Source organism: Acanthochromis polyacanthus, chromosome 18 (assembly GCF_021347895.1).
Source record: "Acanthochromis polyacanthus isolate Apoly-LR-REF ecotype Palm Island chromosome 18, KAUST_Apoly_ChrSc, whole genome shotgun sequence".
NCBI lineage: Eukaryota > Metazoa > Chordata > Actinopteri > Pomacentridae > Acanthochromis > Acanthochromis polyacanthus.
This window is the reverse complement of record NC_067130.1, coordinates 6,080,416-6,105,862: the sequence shown is the minus strand read 5'-3', so window position 1 is coordinate 6,105,862 and position 25,447 is coordinate 6,080,416. Positions and strand designations below refer to the sequence as shown.

The following is a 25,447-nucleotide window of genomic DNA, read 5'->3' as shown; positions in this document are numbered from 1 at the left end:
TACAATTCAACCTTCAGGAGCAAGGATAAACTGGAACAGATTCACAAGCTCAATGCAAAATGCTCAAAAATCATTTTTAAGGTGATAAAGAAATAGTTTACCCAAAAAACGAGAGCCGTCTCATTTTATTTTATTTTTCCCATGTCGAATGAAACCACCACCTGGCGCCCAATAAGTCACCTTCCCTACATGATTCCTGTTTGCTGGAGAAATGTGATTTTTATCATTTTATGCACTTATACTTACTTGGAACTGTAAACAAATACGCTGTGTTTACTTCGAGTGCTTGGGAAAAGCCGTGACGACAGACGAACCAGCGATTCAAAAGACAAATAATGGCAAAAGGGGGTTTTCATAACATACGCTGGCCTTGTAGCACATGCAGTGGATGTAGCAGCTCTTTGGATTTGCTTTCAGGTATCAGTTTCTATTATGTGTTGAGCAATGTTTTTCTTTTCTCTCTCAAAGGGGCCGCGATGGAATATATGCACAGAAAACCCTCTTTAGCAAGAAATTTAACATGCAAAACCAGCCCAGTGGAGGTAACAGTAGAAAGGGCAGCGACTTACAGAGGACAGCAGAGCTCACAAATGTGGGCTATTAGAGTAAATCACAGGCTTTGCACAGGAAAACTGCAGTGATTGACAGGTGAGTGCCTGAAGGGCAATCTTTGGTCGGTTGCCACGGGGATTTGGTCTGGCCTCATGACACCTTCTCTCCCACGGGTAATCTTAATGAAAATGCACTTCCTGTTTCACTGGGCACTGAAGTGTTGTTACTCTTGACATTCCCCTTCATAACTCAACTATGCACCATTTTCACTGGAAGGAAGCACTCAGCTATTTTTTGACAAGGTGACCTGATGAGCTGCCGGTTGCTGCAGGCCTTCAAATCACCTATTAAGTGAAACTGGGCCTAAAATCAACATTAATCACTGACATTTACATGGCGGGACGTGCGGAAAAGGTGCCAGATTTGAGCTACATCAGATTTTACACCATAACACTCTATGTCTCTAGTCATTATCAGTACATTTGGTGAGGAAATGCAATTTGAGCTTAATAACAAAATCTGCTGTCCCCACTGGGCTCAAAGAACTGTGCATGAAATCTCGATTTTGGCTCCGGCTGCTGCCTGAGCTGTTTAAATTCATCTGGCTTAGTTTTCCCACTTCTCTGGATGAGGAAGTGTGAAGTAAAGATCTTTGTGTTTCCTGGCTTTCTTCTCAGTAAAGCCAATGGTCTTAATCATGGCAGCAGGGCCTCTTCCCCGTAGAGCATCAATGACTCGTTACCCGCGATAACACGGCAGGACCCCGGCTGATTGAGGAGATGCCCGAATTAAAATCCTGCTTCCATGGAAACCGTCTCAGCGACTCGCGGTGCTGCATCACCTCTGAACTCTCGTCTTTGTCGCGGGACTGTGACAAGTGCTCTGAGACGGAGATAGAGGGCACAACAGAAGAAAAGGAACAATAAGGCTGCATTCTTTTTGCTGTCCATTTTATGAGGCTGCCGCCACATATTCTTGAGTATGAAAAGAGGCCACTGTTGCTCGTGAGGAGGCCCTTTAGATGTCGATGAAAGAGCTTCACGGAGGTATTCTAAAGGAAGGATCTGCATTGAGCTGATGGAAAGTCCTCCATCCCCATCTTTACCTTCATTATTATATGGGCAGCTCTCAGTAAGCCAGTAAGCCCTCCTAACAGTGGAACCACGTACGGAGCTTTTTCTGCCAAATCGCTCCTTGTCTCTTGTTCCTAGAATAGCCCGAACAGCTACATTTTCCTTCTGCTCTTGATTAAGTATGTATCAAATATTCATGGCTCTGGAAACGTGTAACAATTACTTTAAGGGAGCCTGTCGAGTGTCTAATTTTTTCAGACCGTACAAGACATTCAAGATGACTGAATCCTTGTGCTATTTCAGAAACCTCATTCACTGTGTTTCAGCTCTGCAAGGCCAAAGTTCCATTGGTAATGGTCACAGGGAGAGCCAAAATAAACGCCTGCTGCTTGTTTTCTTTGTGTGTGCACTTGTGCATGCTTGTGTGTATTCCACAGCTCAGGGACAGGCTGTACTTCAGAAAATTTATGTATCAACTGTGAAGAAACGGCCAGAAAATAAGGGCTAGGTTACCTCAGATTGAACTTCAAGTATCAAAACCTCTGAGATGTTTGATGGGAACCATTTCATATGCCTCCCTATGAAAAACTGCTGCATCATCACAGAAACAATCCAGACTATTCAGCATAATGTTTAGTTTTCAGGGCAACGCGGCCCCCGCAGAAAGCCAGCAAAGACTCAAAACCACTTAAATAGAATCACAGGATGTCATTACTATGGTAAACCATCATGACAACTTATAATGTAAATCATCTGAAAAGTGGGAAGAAAAAGAAGGAACACAAGACTGATACTGGCTCACATCAAGCAGGCACTTTGTGTGCTGAGATCAAAACTAATTATGATTGACTTACTTTGATTCTGCAGAACGTGGGCTTCTTATTTCTGTGTGTGTGTGTGGGGGGTGGTGACGTACAGCCGCAACATTTCGGGATCGTGGCTGATCTCAACAGAACTGACAGCTGAAGTAAAAATATTTAACAACCTTGGAGTATCACAAAGTGTGGACAGTGGGACGTTATTCTAGTAGAATTAACAGTGGCAGCAGAGGATGGCGATAGTTCCCTGCACTTTGTAATGTGTAAAAGCTTGGATAGCTGCGATGACCTTGTTAAGCATGCCGGATGAAATGCCAGATTTTCTTCATAAACCTCTTTTATTCCAGCTTGAAAAGAGGACGCACAAAAAGTCTGATTCCTCTTTCCAGTTCATCAGCGCTCAATCTATTTCTGCCAGCTGGTCAACCACAATCACAATGTTCACTCTATAGAATGGATGAATAGTCTTTCAGTGCTCAGCTGAGTTGCTGGCAGCATGTTATCATGTGGGCCTGTGCACATAGGCATGCTAATGCCGCTGCTGGTACTCCGACATGTGAACGTGCGTGTGGAAATGCCACCGTCAGCACATGTGTGTGTCCTTCTCGTGAACAATAGCGTTGCCACAGCACAGCATCCATCACATAAGGTCCACACTATTAAACAAAAGTGCTGTAAGGGTATGGGTTTTATGGCTCAGCCACAGCCTGCCATCTTGCCAGTCTCTCGCTTGCTGGGCAAAGGCCTGTAAAGGAACCACAGAGTGAACTGACAGCCGACTGGAGGCCTGACAACAACCCACTGAATCCAGTCCCGACAAACCATAACAGCTCCTCTCCTTCTGCCTTCAGCCTCTCTCATCCTCTCTATATTTTCTACGTCTTGAGCGGGTGATATATGACAGATCTTCCCTTCACAGCGGCTGCTACATATTTCTGCAAATTCATATGTAACCACAGACTTAGCCCATCTGCTTTTTCCGAGTTTTTTTTCTTTCCTCTGGCGAGCTCGTGTGAGAAAAGGCCTGACAAACACAGATGAAAAAAGCAGCATTCAGTTTTGTCCTTTTTCCCACTGAGGCAGCTGAGTTTAGAAAAAAAAAGAGGAAAACTATCTTGTGAAATGAAGCTGTTGTCTATTTTTCACAGCCATGAGGTAAGTGTGAGTAATTAAAGAAGCTGGAAGTGTGCCTCTGCACACACATAAAAGTCACCGTGATCATAGAAAGAAAAGCAAACAGAAAACAATCACTGTTTTCAGTTGGAATGCAGATGCTCGGAACATTTTTTTTAATCAATTAAATGCTTTTGGAAGAGGTGAATTAGTACAATTGCCAGACATCGTAAACAGAATTCTGACTTAATGTGGTGGAACTTCAATGTTTTGTCGTCTAATTTGTTGACAGATTTGGAGTTGGACAACTGCACTAAAAACAACACCTTTATCCAAACTGATGATGCTGAAAATATCTCCTATTTGCTTTTCGCTGTGCATGTGGATTCCCACAGCAACCCCTTATCTCAGAAAGCATAGATGTGCCATGATTGGACTCCAGCTGAGTCTTTAATCGTTGCACTGAGCCAATCCAGGATTGACAGAGACCTCAGACAAGCGGCAGAATCACCAGCGCTACATGGCTGTTACAGAAACGCCATCAGACTGAAGCCTGGATTGTATGAGGAGAGTCTGTGGAGTGCCAGTCCTAAACTTTCGTCCATTTAACTTGTCAGCACTTTCAGCAGGGGATAAATGCTGTGCAGTTCCACTCACTTAACTCAGCTTTTCCAGGTCAATCACAAGCCTTTACAGAGTTCAGTCACTACACCCCCAACTCCAAAAAAAAAAAAAAACACGCACACACATACCCGCACACCCCCAACCCATTAAACCACACTTTCATCCTCTATTTATGTTCCTGCAATCTCAACTGAGCCTTTTCAAATGCTGCTCCAACACTGTTCTCCTGTAAGGCAGCGAGGAAGTGGAACAGGGAGGAGATATTGGCCAAACCAAGGTTGCAAAGTGACACAACGAGTTTTATTCCATTTTTTTTTCTCTCGGCACGTAATTACAATTTTCTCTCCTCCAAATTGCAGTGACTGGCTGATGTTTAGGAAATACCAAACAAACTTTATTAGCCCAGGCAGCGGTGAAAAATGCTCTTATCTGTGCAGTGTACTGAGTCAGATTTATTCAGTGTCATTTTAGAACAAAATTCTGAAAGTGGGCAAGCTCAAAAATGAGGCAAAATCAGTTTTCACCTCTATATGTAGAACAGAAGAACAAAACTAATGGCTGCCACCACCAAAAATAAAATACATACTAAGGAATACATACAGTAGGGTAAAATGTTGGACATGTAAGCTAGCATATATCCACATAGAAATGAAATAATGGTGATATTTCAGCAGAATGTAGCAGCAGAAAGTCCGTGAAAATCACACAAATTTCCCGTCAGAGAAGCCATTTTACTGGATTTGAGCTGAGAGCTTTTGACTGAGCTCAGAATGGGTGCATTCGTATGGGTAACATGTCCATATTAAAACTTCTCTGTTCAAACAAATAATGTAATTATCCGAACAACAACTGTGCATCGGCTCAGTGATAAATCTTCTGGATCTTACCTCAGCAGCTGGGATGCCTTCAGGTGGGCGACACTGCAGAAGCACCTCTTGTTCAAGTGACACTTCTTTTCCAAGAGGCTCCTGGTCAAATGTCTTTCTCAAGTCTATATGGAACAGACAAAAGCACATTTTGCATCAGTAATATCCTAGAATTTATCTTTTTGATGGATGAAATTAGGACATATTTTGAGATATTTTTAAGTTAAAATGCTGAGCCAATCAATCGAGTACTGGCATTCTGTCGATAAATCATGAATAGAATAGGCTAGGTAACTCATCAGTAAAAACACTGTAAAAGCAATACAGAACAGCATGTACCTAAACATAAGAAAGCAAGAGAATTATGGCTTCCTTCCATCGCTTCATCATCTTCAGAACAGAGATGCATCGCTTGAAGTAGATGGAAGGAAAACAGGGAGAAGGGGATATCTCGTCCTTCAATGAAAAACCAACATTTTTGCAGCGTGAGAGCCCTGATGGAGCGGTGCAGGGCAGATACAGCAGCGCTGACAGGTCAGGATTACTGAAGGTGTCATGCTACACTGGAACCTGAAGCCCATTAGACATATATCAGGCTGCACAGACTGAGGCAGGAGCAGCAGGAGAGGAGGAGGATGGAGGAGAGGAGAGGAGAGGAGAGGAGAGGAGAGGAGAGGAGAGGAGAGGAGAGGAGAGGAGAGGAGAGGAGAGGAGAGGAGAGGAGAGGAGAGGAGAGGAGAGGAGAGGAGAGGAGAGGAGAGGAGAGGAGTTAATGGGGGAGTCACAGCACTACTTTTGAACTTTGGAGTCACTGAAGCATCAAATCTGCCATCAATCCTCCAAAGTCCACTGATACCATTTCCACAACCTTTTCGGAGTCCCTGTCATCCAGCCCTTTCACTGACACATTGACTGTGGTGGTGAATAGCAACATTCACCATAAAACACAATAGCATAATCTCCCATATAATGATTCTACATATGTGAATCTGAATGGATTCTTGCTCCCTTTTATTGCTTTCAGGCCTCATAGGCTTCTCAGGGTATTTATTTTTAAGAGGGTTTTTTTCATACACAGTGCTTTTTTCATAATGTGTACTTATTTTATTCTTATAATATATTTGCATTTTTTTATTGCTGCACTTGCTTTGATTCTTTACCGTTTTTTCTACATATCTAGCTGACTTGAGAAAACACACAAAGAATTCCAATGTGCCCGTGCAAATGGCCATTCAGTTCTATTTTATTATCTATTTTACTATCATTAAAAGACAAATATGTGATTTACGTCACTTACATATGCATAGTCATGCCTCCAACGGACAGCATGACTAAGGTGAAAGTCAAACCAAGACGGTATATAATGAGGGTTAAACACAAAAGTGCAAACAGCTTTTTGGTTTATTTTTCTACCTACAACCACCACCAGTGTCCACAAACCCAGAAATGACGCTCATTCAGCGGCTCAATCTATGCAAAGAATACGGCTATTCTTCTTCACAGAATACTATCGATACAGTAATGGGCAGCTATTGACATTGTGTACTCACATAAAAAAGAGATTTATTATATCGGAGAGCTCTACAATAGCACATTGATTCAGAATTGGAGTTTCAGATGTGAGTACATTAGACAATGAAAGCAGCAGCAGATATGTAGTGACACAGACGGTATGGAAGAATTTGCACCTCAGAAATTGAAGCAAACTGCACGTACATCTCTTAAGACTCTAAAGACTCTTGGGCATAGTGTGTAATAGGATACAGTATCCATGTCTATCATGGTAAAGAAATGCTGCTCAGTGTCCGGGGAGGTTGTGTATGAATGGACGATCACCTGCAATAAGAAGAGAAACGTCCCTAAAAGCTGATCAGGAGAGATTTTCACTCTCATCATTGTCTTTCTTTTTGTTTAATAGCTATTAGATCAGGAGACATTACGCTGAAATAAAGGCATTTCACTGCTGAGTTTTAACTGTTCCGCATCCCCTACAGGAAAAAAAACAGATCTTATTACAGAATACACGATCATGTAAGACCCGGAAGCGGTAAAGAATACCTATAGTCATTTTAGGGTTCATTTTTTATTTGGAAAAAATGAACCTTACAATAACAAATTCAATGAGAGCTCTTGTCCCAGTTCAACCTGCGAGTATGCATGTCTTCAGGGGAATATGCTATAATTCCACAAATTTCAATGCATTATAAAAGCTGAAAGGGTGAGTGTTGAATTGAAAGCAATTTCCGTAAAAGTCTGGTATGAAATTAAAAGAAGGAATGACTGGAGGGGGGTGTGTTCTTTGAGAGAGGTTGAAGGAATTTGATCCAAGGACACATGAAATGTTTGGTTTTGCAAAGACAACAGAGAACTAGAAAGGAAAGGAAAGGAAAGGAAAGGAAAGGAAAGGAAAGGAAAGGAAAGGAAAGGAAAGGAAAGGAAAGGAAAGGAAGCTGCCAAAATAAGACGTCATTCAGAGGTTGTACCAGTCATCTTACTGTTCACATGATAACAGAGCTACTATGCAGATGTAGGCATTTGTTCAATTTGCCTCCAAAAGATAAAAGAAAATGCAGTCACACTAGTGAGAAGGCAACACAGGAAAACATCCTCCTACAACATGCTGCTGTTAATGATTTACTGCATATGCTCTGTAGTCAAATCTAATAAAATTAATTTGATTTCTCCATATGAAGTGTGGAGAAATCGCAAGTCTTCCATGGATTAAATCCTGGCTGCTGTGTGTGCAGCATCTCAGCAGGCCATTTGGCGGTTTAAAATGAACCATAAAGCTTACTGTGGTGTGTAGCGTGCTCGGATTTGAACAAAATCTACATTTCACAAGGGAAGACTACGTATTTATCAAGTAAAAACCTATTTTTTACATAGGAGGTATAAGAATCTTTGCTTAAATTGTTTCTTTCTTCGGTAGTCTAAGCAGAGCTTGTTAGTTCCACAACGACCACCGAGGGGACGCGTTGTTGTCTAGGACATAAAATTCACTTAATAGCTTGAATTGCACTATTAGTAAAACTGCCAAAGGAATGTTTGTGAGTTTATGTGAAATATTCAAGCCTTTATTGCTCATACTTCTTGAAGCGGATCCTCCAAAGCCTGTTAAACTAAAATTAAACACCCAGTGCTTGTATTGTTCTTCTCATCATGATTTGCAAACCTTTGGCTTGACTCTTGATGGAACAGTAAGTGGCATGCGAGTGATTACTTTGCATTATATATTTTTATTGGATGTGGGCTGAAATTATGCTTCTCCCTCTGGAGTCTCTCCTTTCCCTCACTTCTCTCGTAACCCTGAGCAGCACTGTGGTGCACTGGAGGGTGTGGGACCAGCTGAATCGACATTCCTGTGGGAGTCGCACCATTCTCTCCGCGGTGCACAAACACTTCCAACCTCGCCGGCCCGCAGAGAGACACACACATATGACAACCATTACCTTTAAGTGGATGTGTTTGGCTACTTGTCATGCTAAATTACACCAGCCTCGCACTCCGGAAATGGTTTCTTTCTTTGCTTGGTAAATCATTAGCTACTGCTGCAAGCCTACATGAGGATTTGCTAAATCGGAGTTTTAATCACGAGTAAAGTCACTCATAATGCAGCTGAGGTTTTACTTGTGATGTAAAATGACGAGGCCACAAACAGACAAGAAAATCAATTTCCAGCTTTCTCAATAACGATTACCCTCCACTAGACCTCTGAAAGGCATTTCTGTTGATTTGATTAGTTTATTTAATTTGCTTCTGTGAACATGCTTTTATTGCCTCTCTTTGGCAAGCAATCGCTGCACCCCAAAAAACTGGAGGCCAATTAAAACGTTTTTTGTGGAGGTCACATGAAGGAAAGGCAGTCACAGGGAATTTACGCATTCGCTCTTCCTCTAACGGGGCTCCTGCAACACTCTCAGCTAGACCACCTTTTTTGCAAGTCTGAAAGCAGCTCCTTCACAGCAGCCTCTTAACTCGCCAGCGCTGGCTGTGACTCACCGTCTGATTAAACCGTATATGTTTAGATGATGGGAGAGGAGAGGAAAACAACCCCAGTTTCCATTAGCCTAACGGGATAGAGTCTGGCTCTGACAAGAAGGCTGCCTGGAGAGAAAGCCCAGTAGAGGAGCTAATCCATTCAGCAGAAGCTAATGGGAGGGGAAGAGGGGTCCATTGTGATTTGAGGGATAGGTTAGTGCTGGCAGGCTGCTCATCACGGGTGATTATAGGAGGTGGAGCAGCGGGAGTGGGCTCGGTGGGAGACTGAGAGGCATGATTCTGATTCACCAGACTAGTATAATAGAGCCAGTAATAAGAGGAGCTACTGGTGTGTTTGAAATAAAAGGAGATGCGCTGAATTTCAGAGAGAAACTGTGCAGAAAATGGGGCCAAACAGTACGAGGGAGAGTTGGGTAATGAAGATATAAAGACGTAGAACAGAATTAGATGGGCTAAAAATGGAGAGAGGCAGGTATATGATTGCAAAGTGTCTCTAAATCGAGTAGTTTAGGTGATAACCACGGATATTGACTCTGCGCTGTGCCATCTGCCGTACTGTACGGCGAAAATTGAAATCATTCTGACAGTTGCATTGAGTTCCCAGCCAAACATGGAGCTCAGGTGATATCCCCATCCAGTCAGAGCTAACAACGCATTTGACTCACAATATGCTGTGCAAGTCGCTGTTGACTTTTTCTCGTGTTTTTGCCACAAGTCAAAAGAGAAAGTTGGGCAGGACATGTCAGTCACGATGCCTCCGAATGAAATGACAGGAGTTGGAAGTGTAGTGATGCAGCAGATTCTATAAAAGGAGTCCCTTCAGGTGGAATTCTCACTACAGTACATGAGCAGTTGCGTTACATAACACGTGTTGTGTTGCAAAAAACGTTGCCTTGATGTCACAAACCAGTCTGCTTTCATGCCTTCTAGGTTTCACTACTTTTTTGAAACATTTTCATTGGCACATTCTTTGGGGAACAGTTAAAAATGAGCCCAAACTTTAAAGCCAGCACAGAATGTTTCTCATTACTTGGAAACAATTGCGTTGTGCTTTTCAGTAGGAGGACAAACACACAAGCAGAGAACAAATGAGGACTATACAGGAGGAGGGAGAAAAAAGAAAAAGAGGGAACACTGGTATAAACACAGCCTCTCTACTGTGTACACACTGCTGCAGCTCTCCTCTCCCTCTGTGCTTCTTCTCCAGGTTTATACTATACACAAAGAAACCAATTCACATTCTACAAGCTTTTTTGTACCAACTCAAGTTCAAAGGGACACTTGAGTCCCATGTTAGTAAAAACCCCTTTTTTTTCACTGCTGCTATCTCCACAATCTGGAACGATACACAAGTCGGTCTGTGAGACGCATTTTCTTGGCAGCGGAGAGGGTTTTGTTTGGAGAGGACTACAAAGATGAGAGGGGAGATAACGACTGAATAATGGTCTGAGGAGACGGATGAATAGACGGGAGAATACTCACAGGCGATGCGAACGTGGGCTTTTCGGCTCTTGGTGGTCCCAGCGGAGCTCCAGGCCACACACTGACACCAGAAGTCCTCCGGCCCAAACAACTCCTCCACCTGCTGCCGAGTGATCTCTATGCTGGCCTCCCTCACTACCAGGCCTGCGAGGAAAAGATTGAAAAGGAGGACGATAGGGATTAGATATATGAAAGAAAAAAAGGTAAAGTAGGAAAAAAAATAGGGCATTAATACATATCAAAGGATGCACAACAAGCTGAATGAGGAAACTAAAAAGCTACGTTGCATATATCCTAACCTCACACAATGTGCATTTGTGTCTGTCTGGCCTGATTCTGGAGCCGGAGCACTGAGCTTTTTGGTTCTAGGCCCTGTGGGGGAGGATTCTCGGCGTCATGGCTAACACAATCCTGTTTGCTAACTCCTCTGATTACTGCTCATCTGGGTGCCAGGACTCAAACAAACAAATCATCCCCAAAACAAATGCCTCTACCCACAGCTGCCCCTCTAGAGCAGATTACTCCACAGCTTCAGCGTGTGCATATCTGTGCACATACATGCAGTATATGTACGTATTATGTAGTGCAAAAGCATTAGCTGGAGATGGGGTTACATCTCATGCAATATCATATTTATTTCAGCTCTGAATGCATCATCTTTTTCAGATGGGATGGTATATTTGTGAGGACAATGTCGTATAAAGTCTTCGCAGAATAAAGTAGAAATTTACTACAGTAAGACGGATATTGCAGACATTATGAGACACTTTACCTCTTGAGTATCTAACCCAAATGTGACTTGTAGCTAATGCAAGTGAATTATTCCATATGTAGTGACACTGTCCCTAATGCTTAAGGTGTACGCAGCCTGGATTATACATGGACCGATGTTTAAAACACATATTCACTAGTGCTGCAGATTTATTTGAAAAAGAACATTCATGCTGTGAATATCCCACGGCACCTCATCTCCAAAGTGCTGCTCTATTAGGTTTAGATATGGGGGGTTGTGCGGCCCTACTGGAAAAAAGTCAAGTTGATGTCATTTTCCTGGAACTGTCATGCTCATGTACCTGGTCGGCAATGATGTGAAAGTAGACTGTGACATTCAAATCATGGCCAGTTGCTGAGGTGAAAGGCCTTTTGTGTGCCTCGGAAACATTCCCTGCAGCATTACGCCACCATCACAAGCCAGCGTCATTAGCAACATGTTGTTTGTGTACTAAATTCAGACTCTGCCATCAACTTTACAAACCACTTTTTATTGATGAATGTCGAAAGTTTTGTTGTTCGCTGATGAATTTCCGGAGGAAGCAAATCCAGTTCAATATTTACTGAGTTATGCAAAGTATTCTTGTATTGTTCGTGTGCTAACTGCTACAGCCCGAATATAATATGAACCAAATCCATCCATTTATTCCAGATACACAATTTAGAAGCGGCAAACTCCACACAGAAAGGTCGAGCAGCAGATTCAAAATGACAACCTTTGAGCTGTGAGGCAAACCTGCATAACCAAATATTACAATTGCTGCCATGTTTCTCCACAAGACCACTAGATATGTCAAAAGCTTTGGGCCACTGGCGGCTGACTTGCATATTTAGTGTGAAGAATTTGTTGAAATAAACAGTGATCGTCTCACATTAACGTTACCAACAGGATATTGTATGTTTTTACACATTCCAACTAAAGCATCCTCTTTCCTCAGTACACATCATTGCCTGCTAATTTGAATTTTAAAAAATGGTGAGGCTGGTGTCTCCTGATGAGACACAAATTAAAAGTGCTGCACAGAGCGCATGCTAATTCGAACAGGGGGACAGTTGCGGAATCAATGATTAATAGCTTTGTTGTCAAAAGGCCAACAGTGTTAGGTTTTAATGGAGCCTGTCGAGAGGTAGATACACCGGTTTAACCATTGAGCCACATTTAGCTGCTTATATTGTGAGTCCTGATGGCTGGTCAGTCAACTAGCATTTGATTTAACTGCATTTAGGAAGTGTGTTATTTCCTCATTAAACCGGCTTCTAATGAAATCATGGGAAACGTTTAAAAGACAATAACTGGTTACACAAAAATAACAATAGAGCTTCCAGTGTTTGGGTTGAGCAGATACCGCAGCAAACACAATTAAATGTTATTATAGATGTGCATTCATGTAAGCCTTGTAATAGGCATCAACAGTAGTACGATTAGAGTCAAACTGTCTCATTACTGTTCTCATTAAATTCAGATGTGTTTCAATGCTATGAAACACTGTAAAAAAAAAAAAATAGCCCCTTGACAACCAAATCCTGCTTTTTCTCAAGGTAGAAGCTGCAAGGTCAACGTATAATTGCAGGACTTTTTGTATCATAGTTGACATTTTTGCTGTTTTCGGGCCTAAAATCAACATGACCGCCTATAACCAAACACCACATGGCATTTTTACAGAAAGAATCTTCTAAATATTATACATACAATTGAGTAAAATTGAAATTGAAAGTTATTTTCAAAGATATTGTAGTAAACCTGTTGACATGCCATAAATCCACACTTGACTCACACACTACTTTATATTAAATAACTCAGAAAGCCTTGGAGTCTTCCAGTCTTTTCTTCAGGAGGAAATGACATCATGTGGAGCAGGTCATGTGATCTGGAATTAACACACTTCTTGAGAGGTGTATTTGTAATGGGGAACTTAGTGGAAAGGGATTTCTCTCAGACACAAATACAATTTGTTATTTTCTATATAAAATTTGATAAAGTGGCCAAAAATAAATATCTGTCATGATTATCTCAACTTAATAAAAAGAACACATTTAAAACAATTTTTGAATAAGCTCATTTTATTATTGTTTAGCTAATTAGAAGGTTGTTATTAAATTGGGATGGTTATTTAGTTGAGATTTCAGTGACATCTAGTCATTTATTGATAAGTGATTGTTTCCATAATAAATAATTATGAAATTTGTAAAGACGTGATCATGATGAACATAAAACATTAGCTGTATTTTTTTTACATTTAATAAAAATGTATGCAAGATACATCCCATGGACTCAAAAGTTATTAAATATTGACCCAGTTACTCTTTACGTTAGTCACTTTTAACTGAATTTACCTAAGAAACGCTGTGTGTTGCTGATGTGACATCATTAGTCTTGAAATGCTGAGATCCTTGACTCATCTGTATCCCAATGTGCTTTCAATCAGTGGTCTAATCATTCCCTGAAATCTAATTCTTTACAGAGCGATTCACTGCCAACAGACAAGATAAGTTGATTCGGACCACACTGTGAACCGCAGTCGGTAATCGAAATTTGTTAAAAAGTGAATCAAGCTAGTTTAAATTCCCAGTCAGTTTTATAGATGCTGCAGTTATGTGCATGTGCTATAATCATTGAGCTTCATTTTCATTAAATAATACTAATGCAGCATCAGCTTAATCTTGAGTTCTGTCCTCTCAGTCGTTTATATTAATATAACAGAAGATTTAGCTTCACAAAGCATACAAATGATTATAGCTGCTGATTATGACTGAATATTCTTCTAATAAATAGTTGTGATCTTTGATAAAAACAATTTCTGTCTACATGATACTGACAGTATCAGAAGAGTGAATATTTACCTTATTGTGCTGCTGTGTATGTTAATAACCTTTGTTTTTTTCTCCTCTGGATGACTACAGTTTGCAAAATGGTTCAGGATTTATTCTACGGTTAAAGCAGGTTTCCATTCTAAGCGTCTGGCATTCTAGTCGGAGGAAAATGCAAAGAGAATGGATGGTTAGAAAATGAACATGCCATTTTATTTCAGGTTCAGCGCTTTCACACAGCCTCCTTGTTCTGGCACACACACCAAGCACAGTGACATCCCACACACCAGCTTAGCCCTCATGTAAAATTTACACAGTGTGCCGAGAGGAAGAAGAACAGCCACGTCTGTTGTGTCACCATTTGCTCCTGCATGTGTGTTTCCACATGCATGTGTGAGCGCAAAGTGGGTGTGCCTGCAGTCGTCTGTGCTGTATGCCAATGTGTTTGCCTGAGAAGGTGTTTTGTTAGTCTGAGAATGTCAAGGATGGATGTGATGTTGGGGGAACATCACATACGCAGCAGCAGAGGGGAAATCAATACTGGAAACAATAAGCAGATTCTCGTAATTCTCAGAAGCTCCAGAACGTGCACCAGAATCTTTTTTTTCGTCAGTGCTGCAGACAGAAATTGTCTATCTGATGCTGCTGGAATAAGTCTAACCTTAAATGATGACGAGGACTAGATATCAGTCTGCTTTAAGAGTCATTCATGACTTCATGCCCGTTACTAAACTTGGATTAAACTCTTCCTGATGTGCTGCACTTCAAACACATCAGAAGAATCAATCTCCCCGATGAGCAGATCTCTAAACTGAGCCTGCTGACCTCACCCTGTGACTTCATATGTTTGCTCAGCCAGCAGCCCTTAGCTTTGCTGGAATGCATTACAGTGATGACAACAAAACCAAACAGACCATTCAATTTGCAATCAAGAAGGGCAAAGCCAAAGCGAACGGTGCCGGGGCCAGCGATGAGCGGCTACTTCACACCTGTCAATGTGGCCATTAGCAGCAGAAATTATTCCACAATATGTCCCATTAATAGCTGGCTGAAGTAGGGTGCTTCGTTTGAGATGATCAATTATTAATGCGGTTATTAATGTGAGCTCCTCAGCGTTAGCACTGGCCAACGATATTGATCAGTCGGGCAGAAGAGGAGGCACTGGTCATTGAAGCAGATCTGCAGGAGGAGGGAGGGTAAGTGCTCTGATTATCTGGCCAGACGAAGAGCATTCCCGTTTGATCTCCTAACTCATATCTCAGAGAAAGTGACAAGCCGTCTCCAGTGTATATTACACGAGCTGCACCTACTTATAATTAATTTGCCACTCATTTGCTCAGATCAATGCACTCTTTGCTCATGAGGGACCATAACCTGCCCTCAACGCTGGGAGGCAAAATGCTACAGGTGACAGCAGAGTGACTATCTAAAGCTAAATCATAACGGTAAAGGAGGTCATTTGTAAAACTTGCCGTCACTTTTTCGCGCTCGGTTGAACTCATACGACCGAAGTGACATTTTGTGCACCTGATCTGAATCGGTGCTTTCACGTGTATCGCCATTATTTTATGCAAAACAGGCCTCAATTCACATCTGAGTAATTCTTGCTCACCTTCCCTGCTGAACTTTAAAACAAGACAACAGCTCTTTTAAGATCCTCTGCAGCAAAAGTCGACTTTTTGTTTTCATTGTTAACATTTCTCTGTGGCCTTTTATATATGCTAGAAGATACATAATGAGCAAAATAAGCAGTCAATACCATGGCTGAGCATTTCAATTCTGAAAATGCAAAAACGCAGATTCATACTTCTGCGGGTTTGTATGTAACAATCTTTTTGAACTGATCATATCTACTTGCAAAGTGGTACTTTCTGTATCATTGTGCTTCTTCAGAACTAGTTTTCTGATCGAACATGTATGGCTTAATTACTCTGATTTCACAGATCTGTGCGTTCAAAAGGAAGCACCAGTGTAGAGTTACATCCTGATGCAGGAGGGGATTATTTTCATGGAGAAATGTCTAAATATGTAACTTTGATACATAGAGATGAGTTTTTAGGGGTTTAATCAATGACCGGAGAGGGATTTTAACACAGACGCAACGACAATCCTCTCTGCCAACGGTGTAAATATAGCTCCTTTGTCATTTTTGTTCAAAAAACACATATTTTGTCTGCTGTTTTATTGTGCAACATGACTTCTGCTCAAAGGAAAATCACATGCAATCAACGGGTCTATTATTTTCTTCCTCCTCCTTAAAAAATCATAATGTACAATCACGCTACTTGCTGATGTACCTAATTTCATGTTCTCTAGCGTTTTTCTTTTTTCATATACTTGTTGTGTGCCACTGACTCCAGGTGGCTCGCTGCATGTTGCATCCATTGGATTAAAAAGCCTTTGGATGGTACATATACTTGCGTGACGTCTCCTGAATGCCCATAATGGAGAGCTGCAGGTGAGTCGTTTCATGCTGTGGAGAACATTGTGCAGTGAATTGCACCATACTGCTAAATACACTGCAACTTCCGCTGAAGCACACATCGTCCTTTTAGCCGGTTTGTTGTTGACTTGACGACAATCTTGAAACTGCTGTTACATGTGTCACACTATGTTTAAATAGCATTCATGTCACTGGAAGGTTTTCATGTTTTAATACCTTCCAACACTAAGTCAAAGTAAATTCACTGTAGCTTCTATTCAAACACAGAAAAACGTCCTTTAGAAAGTGAAAACAGATCCGCTTTTAAGGGCAGCTTTTGTTGAGCGGAATTACAGCTGTGGCTTATTCTTTCCATTTCTTAATGACTGATTTAATTGTTCTCCAAGGGATACTTGCTGACTTGACTTGGGCTTTTCAGTCACATTTTTCCAAAGTTGCCTACAGTGTTCTTTTGTTTTTGTGGTGTGGGTAAAGCCACAATACTGACTCATCCAAATGTGGACCTTCCAGAGACACATTTGCTCAGAATCAGTTGAAATCCCTCAAAGCTGCAGTAGGGTCAGAGTCTCAAAAAGGAAAAAAAAAACAGACTCTGAAAATATACAGGCCTGCTCAAGCAGCTCTCCCCTCTCTTCTCTCTGTTTTTCTTAAAATGCTAAGCCACTAAAATCAGATGACCACACACTTCAAACACACACACAAAAAAATAGTCAGGCTTAAAGCAAACCTTCATTTGTGGATTCAAGCCCATTTCTCATATGTGAAAGTCCTCCATCAAACCTACTGTGTCACCACATCTTGTTCGCATTATGACCTTTGGTGCTACTTATGCTGCCTCATCACACACTTAAAGACAGGCTGAAAACTCCTGTCACATGTTACATTTTTAAAAGTTTGAAAAACACAGACAGGTCTAATTTCCCCTCAGAGCACTTGAATTCCAATGTGCCGAAAGGTCAGTATGGAATTTTTGTTCAATGATGCCAAAAAATACTGCCTACCCCAGCTTTAATTACACACAAGTAATATCCACTGAACTATTTATGTGACTTAGAAATCCTGCACTGCATTTTCTTTTGTCTTTCCTGTGAAGGTCTCTTAATAAAGGGGTTGAAAAGTGCAGTGCAAACATGCATTTTGTATTTTAAATAGTTAATTTAATGTAACAAACTATCTTTTTCTGTTGATCTAAACACTGGGCAAACTATTTCCCAAGTTATCCAACTGCCAAACACCTACACAAACAGGACTAAATTGTTGTTCTACATGAACAGAACTATGCAGAAGTTATCAGCATTAAAGTGAAGATTAGGATGCGAACTGCAGGGGAGCCAGGAGAGGTTTACGAATATTACAAAGATATGAGCTCCCCTGAAAACATAGTTTGTGAAATTTTGTGGTGGGAGTCTCTAAAATGTTATATACTAACCTAATTTGCCAAGTACTTCTATTTTTTCTGTATCTTCATCATCATCATGGATCAAGCATAAAATTGCTGCAAAATTGTATTAATAATATAAGATTAACTGACTCCCTTTAATAAAGATAGCAGCATGCATGCTGTTCTTGCCATCACCATCGAAGCGTCTATTATAAACTTGACTCACTTTAACTCAAAGATCAGGAAATAAAAGAAACTTTCTTGATGCCAGCTGCTGTGAAACAAAACAGGAGAACAAACACATCCCTCCATGGTGCTACTTTTCATCTGTGTTTTATTTTGTTATTGTTCACATTTCTTATTCGCAGGAATATTAAAAATCAAAGCTAATTACTGTGCTTTATGAATATTGTATATGTCATTTGTGACCACTGAGAAGTGAGCTCCCTGAAAGCAGCTGTGCCGGTCACATACACTGGTGAAGATAGTTTAAAAATTAAAGTCATGTACAGTTTGGATTTATCAATTAACTTAATTGAAAGAGCAGCTAACAGAAGAAAAACTAACTAAATCAATAATTGTGTGTGATTACCCCGTATCTGATAATGAGCACCAGTTCCCCTTGGTAGATCTTGGGAGAATCTGCAGCAGTTTTTTGGTGGATTTAGGTTCTACCTGTCTCATAGATCTCTTCGTGTCATCCTAGTGACTCAGCAATACTAGGACTTCCCGTCACTGAACATCATTCTTCATAACTATGGCTATATGTCTTCATCATTCTGCCTCAGTGTTGGTCCTGCAGAATAATAATAAAAACAGCTAATGTATCAAAAACCTCTCCATAGTAGTGTATATGATGTGGACAGGCCATCATAAGAGAGTCAAACATCTGGAAAAAGACGCACTGGATGCAGCCTGAAGCTTAAATGAACACTCAGTTTCTCTCAACAGTCTATTGAGCACTTTCCGAATCTCAATAGCTCTTGTTCTGTCTTACTTTCATACATAAGTTCTCACTAAAATGACAGCAAGACACAGCGAGGAGACAAGCTAAAAAGAGAAAAGCGTGTGGAGGAGGGGTGAGGGGGAGTCGGGGTTAGAGAGGGAGAGATCCAATTTCTTCGGGCTACGCTATCAGTGGTATTGACCAGGCTGGCCAGTTTCTATCAGTGTTCCTTTTCTGTCAATCTGGGGAAATCAGAGAGGAATGGAGTGGGCTACACACATGCACTGGGCTCTAGTGGTATTGTGTGTGTTTGTGCGAGGTGCAAGAGCATAAATGAATGAATATCTGTGCAGTAAATAGCCCGTGGATATGGCTATGTAGAGTGGGTGCTTGTGTGATGTGTGGGTTGTTTTCCATGTTGATGCTTTTAGCACAAAACCCTCTGACACAAAGGTTAAGAGCCACTGCTACCTTCGCCCTCTTCTTTGTCATAATCACAACTATGAAACACACGCTCAGATCTGTGTATTCTTCCTGAAGTACACTAGGTCAAAATGAAAGGATTTCAGGTTAGAACTCAGGTTGTTTTTTCTCCCTATGCTCCTTTTATATTTCTGCTTGCTGCAACACTCCTTTTGTATCGGTGTATCAGCTTTTGTATGCGCTACCACTGCTGCAGATGCTTTTGTATGTGTGCTGGCTGTCTTTATTACCGGATATTTTTCATATAATTCAGCGCAACAAGACTTGAGACATTTGCACTAAATTCCTCAGATAAAACATGCTTTCCAATCCTCGAAGTGTACCTATGTGCATGCGAACACAAGCCTAAACATTCGCATTTAAGAAAAGAAGCAGCTGTCAGCGTGTCCCTGTGTGAGCCTGCAGACATGTGTGTGGCAAAACAGTGGAATGAAAAGGGTAAATGCGATGTGATTGGTACCTGTGGGCGACAGAAAGAACTCAATTTCCAATACAGCAGCTGAACGCAGCCAATCAGTGCTGGGCTGTTGTATGTAATGGCTCTGGTGCCTTCGGGGGCTGAATTCTGCAGAAAACAACCCTGCTGGAGCTTCACTACCTTCACTTTCCTCTAGATGCCCAACATGTACATAAACACACACCTACACACTCGGAGCCACATGAAAGGAAAGATGTCCACACTGAGACCCTGTTAGTCGAGACCCTTTCGCAGATAAAGTGATGCCACGAGTTGATCAAATAAACTGGCCTGTAAGATTTCCAGGGAGACAAGTTGTGTGGATGTTTGCACAGACAGTTCAGAGAGCAAGTGTGTATAAATGTTTTGACCATTCATACTTCCTGTAAAGCATAACTGTGTTGCAGTTTTCTACCTTAATTATGATGTCAGGAAGCTTCTTATACTGCACAATGTACGTTCTTGAACCAGTGGTTATGATGGAATATGAAAAAGATATTAAATTCTATCTCATACATTGAATTTCTTGAACATAAACATGTTTTAGTTGATTTGCATTGGCAGTGATCAGTTCCCAGGTGTGTTAAATATGAAGAATTCGTCATTACATCAATAATAAACATATTTTCACTGACCAGAGTTTTCGTCAACCCTCTCCTCCACGGTGTGCTCCTTTTGGTGGACCCACTCGCTGTTGCATTTGAAGTAAATCTGGGTGGCGGGCGTGGCCTTGCAGTACAGGTTGACCGGCTTGTTCTTGACTATGTAGGCCTCCTCTGGCTCCATCAAAAACACTGGCAGCGGCTCCGGGGGGTCCGAAGGGAAGGTCTCCGGCAGCTCACCGAGACCAATGAAGTCATCGTCAACTGTGAAAAGAGGAACAAGATGATGCTGGGAAACTGAGGTACAAAAGGGAAGATGAAGGGAGGAAGAAGTGGTGAACGGAGGCAGAAAGCCCCAGAAGGAAGGCAAACAAGAGACAGTGGGACAGTATTATAACCACAGCCTTTGCATGGGATTATCCATTCACACAGCACACAGTGAAATCCCTATCATTTGATATTTTGGAATGTTTACACAAGTGTATTTTAGAGCGCAGGAAATTCTGGGATTCCTCTCAGGCAAAAAGGCTGCATGGATTTACAGAAACCGGCCCTTGCTTGGTCTAACCACAGTCAGCTACTGCTGAGAAATGAGCGAGGCACAGCCAATAATGAGAGGCAGGGTTCAGAGGTTGACTCTGAGGAACTGAAGTTATAAGCTGATCGAGCCGTGTCTCCCGTTTTCTCTCGCACACTCTCCCTTTCTCTTTGCTTTTGTCACTTTCTCTCTGTCACACACTCACACACAACAGCATGCATGCACACACACATGCAGCAGATCTAATGACCTCAGGCTTTTGGCCCAGTTAGTGCCATTCCTCGGATACTTCTGCAGTAGACAGATACGCTTCCCTGTAATTACAACTCCCTTTCATCTCCCTGTCTTAAATCACATACACACAACTGCTTGTGTACGCGCGCACACAAACACGAACAACCCCTCACAGTGGCACAAACACATAGGCATGCACAAGCCCATGAGCGAGCACAGCTAACTTTCTAACTCTTTGAAGAAAGGAGGATGAAGCCTATTCGCCACCCCATTTGTCACCTCCAGAACTGTTCTATTCTTACCATCGAACCGGTAGACATCAATTATTCACAAGTGTGAAAGAAAGAAGGCAGAGTAATAGAGACAGAGATACAGTGGGAAACAGAAGGTGAGAGAGGGAGAACAGAGAGAGACGGCAAAAGTAACTCAGTCAGACAGACAGACGTAGATTGAGACATCGAAATGGAGTTGGGCAGACGGTCAGAAACATAGCACAGGAGGACAAGAAACAGGAAGACAGACTGTTCAGATAACAAAAGAGTTTATCAGCCCATCAGTAATTCTTCCATGTCCTTCCCTCTGCCCGCTCCTCTGTCCTGTGTGGACGCGCTGGAGCCTTGTTGTCTGACAGAGGTTGCCTCCTGCATGCTCCCGGAGCACTAAATAATGTCTCGGCTGAGCAGATATCTCCCCACGATGTCTCTCTAATGTTATCTCTCCCTCCATACCTGCCACAGATTGAAGTTGATTGCTAGGAAATGAAAGGGCAGGAGGAGCCGATCAGAAAATGACCAAAGCCATCCTCTCTGAAAGGGAGTCTGTGTGCTGTTATGATGCCAGTGAACGCTTTTGCAGTTGCGCGGCTGAAACTTGTTCTCTTTTTCTGTCGGCTTCTAATCTGAAGCTAATTGAGAAGAAAGAGCAAAGCCGCAAGTGACCTCTGACCTTTCAGAGTAACAGTTTCTGCTTGAGTGGGAGCAGTGAAGGGCTGGTGCAAGACCTTTATCTCATTTCAACAACTAAAGAAGTAATAACTCTGAAATGCCGTCGAGCCTCTCCTCCGTTACATCTTTATGTAGGTGGTGACTATCCTATGTAGAAGTCTATTTCGCCAGACCTTGGCTTACTCTGTTCTTCCCTGCTCCACAGTCCTCAGTCCACCCACTTCCTCAGCCAGGGGACCCTGACCCAGAAACAGGCAAAGAGAGCCAAGGAAACTCATTAAAGCTTGTGTTAGCCTTCTTTCACCCTCCATTCCCATTATCTCTCCATCTCTCTCTCTCTCTCTCTCTCCCTCCTGGCTGTGTCGCTCTGTCGAACTGTGAGGCAGAGAGATCTGAAACAGCCATGAAAGCGTGGCTCCCTTACACAGAGAAAGACGCGTGTCTCATCTGCTCGCACACATACACCCACACAGGCATTAATGTGCATGGAGGCGCACACAAACTCACTCACAGACATTCAAATTCATCAACTTCCTCAGTGCGAGAAATAATAAATTCAAGTGAATGGAACTAGCCCTCCAGTGAAAAATCAGCCCAGAAATGAAAAAAGAAACCACATGACAAAATGAAAGACCCTGACTCTTACCAATCATGCCGCTCCCCCTCCACCACCTCCCAACACCCAGCATCTCTGCACCTCCCTCCTCGCTCCCTGGTGAACAGAATACTGAGAGCAACAAGAAGCTCAAAGAGAAACATTACTTTTTTTTTTTCTTCTGGCTCCCGCTGCCACCATCCGTATGCAATGAGAAGACAGTTCATGATAAAATAGTTTAGAGGTTTAGGCATTGCTATGTTCGGCGTGATGCAATCTTTGTGGATACACACAGCCGTGGTGCGCATAATCACAAACTCAACAAGTGCAGAGCCCTATTGCAATGCTTCTACAGAGCAAATATGCATTATGAAATACTTCTTTTAGTGTCATATCCCTTTTAACTGGAATATTAATATGCTTCCACTGTTTGATATGCAATATGGATTTTTCCAAGCATTTGTAATGCTGTAGCTTGATTTTAATCAGAAAATTTCTAAATTGCCTCCATATTGAGTGTTTAAAATTTAATGAAATATGTCCTTGCAGCACTTTTATTCAAATTGTATTTTGCTCTGTAATTGGAGTGAGTTTTCCTAATTCATATTGTAAGCCTTATTAGTGAATATTTTAAGACTCAAATTGAATATTAGTTGAATTTTATATCAGTTCCACATCCCAGCTGCAAAAATAAAAGTTTTGGAAGACAAATGAGCTGCAAAATAAGGCCTCAAAAATAAAAGGTTGGCGAATGAATGACATTCGCCATCTTGCGCTGTCAATGAATTTATCAGGTGGAGGACAAAATGGCCTGAGAAAAAGCAATTTGAAGGTACAGAATTAATCAAATTAATCCTAGCTTAGCAAGTGGGCGTGAAGCGAGGTAAGAGCAGGTCTTGGCAATCAGCCCCTCCTTGGTTTGAGTCGACTCCAATAGCAGTGGGAGTGGAGCAATATTAAAGGATGATTACATTTTGGACATGAGCAAATCAAAGTCAAACCAGGCTCATAACACTGGCACTGCAACATATTAAAAGCACAGTCAGTGGGATGAGCCAAGCACCAAGGAATGTGCACAAAGAGGTGCATCTTGAGCGAAAAAAACTGAATAAGTGTTACACAAATACATGACTAAACCACTAGCCAGTGCCCAAAGTGACATGTCCAATTAGCCAAGTCCAAGTTTCCTCTGCAAGGTTGTATTGACAGTGTTTTCCTTTACCGTTGTCTGGGTGGCCATCATCTTCCTGAATCTTGGACACAACAGCAGCATAATGGCTCGCTTACATCAATAGTTTCCATTAGAAATGAGCACTGGCTGCCTGCATGAGGAATCATCCAGCATTCAACGCATTTCGCATTTCAATACCTTGAAATGAGCTACAGCCAGGCTTCCCAAAGCATTATTACTCCTTGACTCTGTGATCAGTACAGCACCATTACTCGATCATCAGTACCTTAGTCACATTAATGAGGCCTATTGTGCTGAGAACAGTGGAAACTGATGACAAGGCATCCACAGCACATTAGACATCGGAGTCGGTGTCCAGGCTTTGATGACTGCGTCTTGGGCTTTAGTTGCTCCTCTATTGCCCCTTTGAAACATGCATTTCAGACAATAAAAGCTCCCGTAATCTTTCATGCTGATGTCATGTGTTGATAGGGGCCGGAGTCGATTCCTAATGAAAGATGGTCTGCAAAACGCCAGCTGAAGAACTTTGAAGAATTTCGAAGCAAAACACACAAATACAATATCACTTCTCAGTTTGTTACCAGCAAATATCACGCTGACGATAGGGTACCACATTGAAACCATAAGGAATAAATCATTCACATTTATCTATCTGTATCTGAACAGTATTGTTGACTGACACTGGTGCTGAAATTGGACCACTTAAGGGTCTATGGATTTATGCAAAGAGAAACTACTCCATATCCAACTCTGTCCCATAACTGTCACAGAAAAATAATTCAGCAAAACCAGGCGTTTCATGTCATAACACTTCTACCGTGGCAAAACATGATCTGCTGTAGAGTTCTGCACTCCTGCACTGTGTTCTATGTTGAATATTTGTAAGATTGTATTTCCCATATCATATATTGTATGTGAGAGCCTGTGATAACAGCTTTTGAATGCTGGGCTCTGACATCACCGTGCAAGATAAGCTGTCCCTACTTTATCTGCACTCAAGCAGATTTATTGTCCCAAGGAAAGCGCTGTATCAGTGGGACCAATGTTTCCCTTCCATCAGGGGCGAGTCAAGCATGAACAAGGATGAACGCCAGTATAAATCGTCTCCCTCTTCATTCCCGTTTTCTTCCTATTTATCCTCTTTGCTCCCCTCTAATTCCCTCTTGCCTTCTCCTGCTCGCTTTTTCTTCTCAGCCATCCTTCTCATCATTCATATATACATTCCCCACACCACACACAGACAAAGATTGGTAAATGGTTGGCTAGATCGTTTGACAACAGGGAGTTTTACTAGGCAATGTTTTGCTATGCCACTATGGGGAAGGACAAGAGGTGGTTTGCATCTGAGTGGTCAAGCAGAATAATAAACCACTCAGCTGTCAAGTCAATTGAAGCGGGATAAATAGACTGTCAATCAGATCTATCAATATATGTGCTTTAAGCACACCTACCCATTACATTGAGTGAACATAAATCTATGGTAACGACTTTCTCTAGTCAATACTTGTTAGTATTGGATTAAGTAA

General features: G+C 41.8%; 1 protein-coding gene across 1 annotated transcript in view; it reads right to left on the bottom strand.

The window, feature by feature from the left end:
- unc5cb (unc-5 netrin receptor Cb) overlaps positions 1 to 25,447 on the bottom strand; it is a 124,232-nt gene that overhangs the window by 36,056 nt on the left and 62,729 nt on the right. Inside the window, 3 exon segments of the mRNA XM_022215238.2 lie at positions 5,068 to 5,171; positions 10,528 to 10,671; positions 20,452 to 20,682. Coding sequence (XP_022070930.2) covers positions 5,068 to 5,171; positions 10,528 to 10,671; positions 20,452 to 20,682 — 479 coding nt within the window.